At 62.7% G+C, this 5,445-nt stretch overlaps 1 protein-coding gene across 1 annotated transcript; it reads left to right on the plus strand.

Moving 5' to 3' along the window:
• Positions 1-535: 535 nt before the first annotated feature.
• NKX6-3 (NK6 homeobox 3) lies at positions 536-4,640 on the plus strand. The gene is made up of 3 exons (XM_024765162.1): positions 536-917; positions 2,716-2,885; positions 4,419-4,640. The coding sequence occupies exons 1-3, from the start codon at positions 536-538 to the stop codon at positions 4,638-4,640; spliced, it is 774 nt and encodes a 257-aa protein (XP_024620930.1).
• The last annotated feature ends 805 nt before the right edge of the window (positions 4,641-5,445 follow it).

A 5,445-nucleotide genomic window follows, 5' to 3' on the forward strand; every position in this document is an offset into this window, starting at 1 on the left:
CGCACGCACACACACACACACACACACACACACACACACACACACACACACACGCTGGCTGATTTTACAGTCAATCTTTCAAAGTGCAATTTGTCTAGGAAAAGCCAATGTGAGGCCCGTGAGTGTTTCCACCAATGGCGACGCGGCTCGAGCAGCTCAGCCAGTCTCGGGTCTGTATTCTAATGGGCCCCATCTTTATCAGGGAAATGTTGCTTCTCTGAACTTGAAACTTCTCATGGAGGATCCCTAGACTCTGAGGCAGAGAAGGGGCCTGAGCTGAGGCGGGGGGAGGCACCTCTCCCCAGGCCGGGCAGGGACAGAGGGCTCGCACCTGCCCTGGGAGCACCTGACTTCCCGCGGCTGACGTGGTCGCGGCCCCGGGCAAGGGCTGGGCTGGATGCCTGGGTGGGAGGGCAGCCTGGGGCTCGGGCAGCTTTGACCCTCCGGAGCTGCCATGGGATTCTGGGCCGGAGCTCGGGGGCTGTAGGGGTCTGGATTTGGGCTTCCCACCTCCCCTTGGCCCTTTGGCGGGGCCATGGAGTCCAACCTGCAGGGCCCGTTCCTGCTGAACAACGCGCCGCTGGCTCAGTTCTCGGAGGTGAAGGCCCCTGTGTGCCAGTACTCTGTGCAGAACTCCTTCTACAAGCTCAGCGCCCAGGGGCTGGGCCCCCAGCTGCCCGCCGGGACCCCGCACGGGATCACGGACATCCTCAGCAGGCCCGTGGCCACGCCGAACAGCAGCCTCCTCTCCGGCTACGCCCACGTGGCCGGCTTCGGTGGGCTCGGCTCCCAGGGGGTCTACTACGGTCCCCAGGTGGGGAATTTCTCCAAGGCGGGGAACGAGTACCCCACCCGGACCCGGAACTGCTGGGCGGACATGGGCCAGGACTGGCGAGGTGGGCGGCCGTGCGACAACAGTGAGTACGGGGAGGGGGAGGACGGGGGACGGGAACGGATGCTCACAGGGGTCCTGGCCGCCATCCGACAGCCTGGGGCAGACCCCAGGGTCCGGGCCTCCACCTGGCGCAGCACAGGCTCCTCCCCTCCCCCTCCCACCCCGGCTTCGCTCGGTTGGGCGTCTTGACCCCCGCCCTCACTCCTCACCAGCTGCCCTCCTGGGGAAGCCGGGGTCCCAGGAGACCACACGGCTCACCCCCACCCTGTGTACAGTCCTGCTCACCTTCCGTCTCCCGCCCAGAGCCCGTGTCACCACTTCGTCCAAGCCGGCAAATGCCGTCCCCAGCGAGAATCTGCCACTGCATCGCCTTCCCAGAGGCCCCCGCGCGTGCGCCGGCAGCACTTGGGGACACAGAATGTACCCTGAACCCATCTCGGTCCCGCTGCCTTCAAGGGGGCCTGCTTCCCTCCTCGGGGTTTATGTCAACAACAGCGCCCGTACCACCCAGCCTCCTCAAGCAGCTGCTGAGTCCAGCCCCACTGGGCCCTCGCTGTCGGGGGACCTCACCCACCCATCCCCAAACCATGGTTTTCAGAGAGCTGGTCCGGGGCCCCCAGGATGCCAGTCAGACCTGGAGGAGGTGGCAGGTCGTGCACAGGCAGGGGAACGTCACCCGGGAGGCAGGGGGAGTGACAGTGGCTGCAGGAACCACCCCTGGGCCCGGATCAGGCAGGGGCAGAGGGGGCCTCCACTTCGTCCCACCGGGGGGCTCCTCCACTGGCACAGGGGCTTGGGGCGGCCCAGGAAAGCCCGAAGCACACCTGCCTTCCGCCCACTATGCTGCTCGGGACCCTCACACCCCTCGTCAGCCTGAAACATGGCGAGTCCCACAGGGGGCCGAGACCTCATCTCTTGGAAGCTATTCTATAACCTGGTTTGTGGGTGCTTTAGGTCTTGAGCTGTCCTTGTCTCTCACTTCCATGTCCCCCTACCCACACACACCCCGTTTCCACACCCCTGCTCTTCAACCCTGAATGCACGTATACACACAGGGAAGTATCTGAGTCAGTGGCTGGATTAACACAAGGCGGGGGGACTGAGGGTGACAGCCTCTCAGGAGGCCTCATCTCCTTTCTGTGCCTCGGCTTCCTCACCTGTAAAGTGAGGACATGGGGTGTGAGGGTCGGCTGCACTGCACAAGGCCCTGCACGTGGGCATTCTGCTTCCCCTGGTCCCTATCCGCCCCCCCCGCCGAGCTCCCAAGAGGCTGCCCTGGCCGGGCAGGGGTCAGTTCTTGAGGCTCCGCGTCCAGACTCTCCATGGGGTTGAAGCCACGACTCCCAGGCCTGGTGGCAGGGGAGAGCAGTAACTTGGAGCTTATGGTTCTAGTTTCCCAAAAACCTGGAAAATGGGATCTCAAGAGCAAGGAAGTGGGGGAACTCCCAGGCCCCTGGGGCCCTGACGGTGGGTGGAAGGTGCTAAATCCGTTTCTCGGTGACCTGAAAGAACATCCCTGAGACCCAGAGGAAACTCCTACCGCCCCTCGGGGTGTGGCTGCATCACTGCGTAGTGAGGGCATTACACAAGGAGACCCAGTTCCAAGCATCCTCTGGCCCTAATCAGCTGAAACCTGGGGCAGGCGCCCTCGGGGTCCCCGCCCACCCAGACATGGCGGAGGTATGCTGCTTGGGTGAGAGGTGCCACCGTGCCCCTGCAACCTCAGCAGCTTCTCCGTACGGGCGCTTACCCTGTGGGAGAGGCGGGGCAGGGCTGACACCCCCAACCCCGCGAACCGCACACTTCCTTCCTCCCACCAGCCCCGGACCCCCTGAGCGACAGCATTCACAAGAAGAAGCACACCCGGCCCACCTTCACAGGGCACCAGATCTTTGCCCTGGAGAAGACCTTCGAGCAGACCAAGTACTTGGCGGGTCCCGAGAGGGCGCGGCTGGCATACTCGCTGGGGATGACCGAGTCACAGGTCAAGGTGAGTGTGTGAAGGACAAGAAGGTGTCTGCCTGGCAGCGAGGAGCCCCACTCTCCTGGCAACCGCAGCTCAGTGGGAGGCCGTCCTGGTGTTTGGGCACTGCCTGCCCACCTAACCCTGGAGACGGTAATAATGACCCTAACACCAAATGGCTGTCATCTCCTGAGCCCTGTTCTGAGAGCCTTATGTGTAGCAGCCCATTTAAACCTCACAGCAACCTGGCGGTGGGCCTTATTACCCATCTCACAGGTGAAGAGACAATCTCAGCCGAGCCTCTTGCCCCAGGTCACCGGCTGGTAAGTGAGTACCCTGGATTAGAGGGCTCTAACCTCATGCCTGCCCCTCCTCCGCACGGTCGAGGCTAGAAGTTTCAAGAGCTGATGGCAGCCTCTGGGCCGGATCAGAGCTGGCTTCAGGCTTGTTCCATTAGCCAGGCAAACGAGCCCACCTTGGTTCACCAAACTCGAAAGTGAAGATAACTCCCCCCCACGCCTGCCCATGAAGTCTGAGCCTCTTTGCTCAGCTCGGGGCAAGGCTGCCTCTCACACTGCACACCTCGGGCCTGAGCTCGGTGGGTAAGGCAGCTTCTGTCCCCTCAGGCTCCCGGGGGGACACGTGGCAACTCTGAGGCTCACTGTTCCCTGAGGGGCTCTGGCGGGGGGCACCAAAAGAAGCAAGCTCTGGGCTATGCTGTAACTGCCCGGCACTGTGACAAGGCGACGGGCTTGAGGGGAGAAGGAAGCACAGGGGCAGCCGGGGACCCTGGCCTGGGCTCCCTCAGGGCGCTGCATCTCCAGCCGGCCACCCCCCCACGCAGCTCCCTCCAGCCAATGTTAACTCCCAAGGAGAGGAAGCGCCGAGTCTAAGAGGAAGCCCTTTCCGTGCCACTCTGCTTCTTTGGGTCCTTTCTGCACGCTTCTGTCTCCAGTAATGAGCATGTGTTATTTGTATAGCTGGGGGGCAATGATTCATGAAGCTCAGTGGAGGTCTGTGAGGTTAAAAGCACGTCAGCCCCTTCCACCCAAGTACTCAGATGGCAAAGGAGAGGCAGATACACCGCAGGGAGGGTTAGAGCTAAGATGAAAGGGCTGCTGCACTCACATTCATTTTTATTTTATTGCCCCCCTCAGAAAAAAAAACTAGTGTGACTATGACAGCCTAGTCCATTGCTGAACCATTTATTTTACGATCAAGATGAGGCTGGGGGGGGTGGGGTGGGGGGGCTTCCCTGGTGGCGCAGTGGTTGAGAGTCCGCCTGCCGATGCAGGCGGCACGGGTTCCTGCCCCGGTCCGGGAAGATCCCACATGCCGCGGAGCGGCTGGGCCCGTGAGCCATGGCCGCTGAGCCTGTGCGTCTGGAGCCTGTGCTCCGCAACGGGAGGGGCCACAGCAGTGAGAGGCCCACGTACCGCACACACACACAAAAAAAGATGAGGCTAGGGGGATACTTGCCACCGAGTGGAGCCGCCCTCCCCAAAGGGGCCCTGTGCACGCTGCGTGCCAGCGTGATCCTCAGGGCCCTTCTCCTCCCAGGTGTGGTTCCAGAACCGGAGGACCAAGTGGCGGAAGAAGAGTGCCCTGGAACCCTCGTCCTCCACGCCCCGGGCCTCCGGAGGGGACCGCGCGGCCTCGGAGAATGATGACGACGAGTACAACAAGCCGCTGGACCCCGACTCAGACGATGAGAAGATCCGGCTGCTGCTCCGGAAGCACCGCGCCGCCTTCTCCGTGCTCAGCCTGGGCGCGCACGGCTGACCCCGCCGGCCTCCGCGTCCCCGCGGTTCCCAAAAGTCTAACGGGGGCTGCGGGGGAGGAGTGGGGTGGGGGGAGGATGGAGGGGGAGAAGCAGGAGATGGAGGGGAAGAAGGAGGGTGGGGAGGAGGCCAGTCTCCTAAGGGAGGAGGGGGCAAAGAGGGAGACGTGAACTTGTCCTGAGACCGGGCACACCTTCCGCCGTCTTGCACCTCTGTGGGCCCAGGCCTGGCCCTGCCAGCTCTGCAGATTCTAAGTACACAGGTAGATGAAAAGCGATCAGGCTCTGCAGCCAGAACACTGGCTGTGGGGTCCCAGACACGCCACCGTGGCAGTTGGGGGGGCAGGGGAGCCTTCCCCCAGGGAAACTGTTGGCTCCGGCAAGGGTCTCCCTGTGGGCTGACTGCAGAAGAAGAGCTGGCATGTCCAGGGACCCTCCTCGGACCCTGGCACAGGAAGTATCCCACTTGAAGGGCCAGAGCCCAAAACCTAATCCAGGTGGGAGGAAACCCACCCCAGGGAGGGGAAATGGGTCCCAGCAAAGAAGGAATACCCCTGACACCCAACTCAAGGATCGTGCCCTTGGTAGGAGCTGTCCTCCTGTGATTCCTTCTCCACTCTGCCTTCAGAGGGGATCCCCCAACCCAGGACGGGAAGAGAATAGAAGCACCCACTGGGGTAAGAGGCAGAGAGAAGGTGAGAAACACCGGCATCCATGCTGCACCCCAGAGCCTTCCACCTGGGCTCCCCTCGGTGCCTGCCAGTGCAAGGACAGGACCCCCAGAGAGAAGGGAGCATCCCGCCGGAG

This window comes from Neophocaena asiaeorientalis, unplaced genomic scaffold, assembly GCF_003031525.2.
Source record: "Neophocaena asiaeorientalis asiaeorientalis breed wild unplaced genomic scaffold, Neophocaena_asiaeorientalis_V1.1 scaffold14, whole genome shotgun sequence".
Classification (NCBI taxonomy): domain Eukaryota; kingdom Metazoa; phylum Chordata; class Mammalia; order Artiodactyla; family Phocoenidae; genus Neophocaena; species Neophocaena asiaeorientalis.

What these genes read in the sequence shown, in the direction of transcription:
- NKX6-3 (XM_024765162.1), top strand. Translation starts at nt 536, where the DNA reads ATGGAGTCCAACCTGCAGGGCCCGTTCCTGCTGAACAACGCGCCGCTG. An exon ending in TGGGCGGCCGTGCGACAACA is followed by an intron (nt 918 to 2,715) that starts GTGAGTACGGGG and finishes TCCTCCCACCAG; the next exon opens with CCCCGGACCCCCTGAGCGAC. An exon ending in TGACCGAGTCACAGGTCAAG is followed by an intron (nt 2,886 to 4,418) that starts GTGAGTGTGTGA and finishes TTCTCCTCCCAG; the next exon opens with GTGTGGTTCCAGAACCGGAG.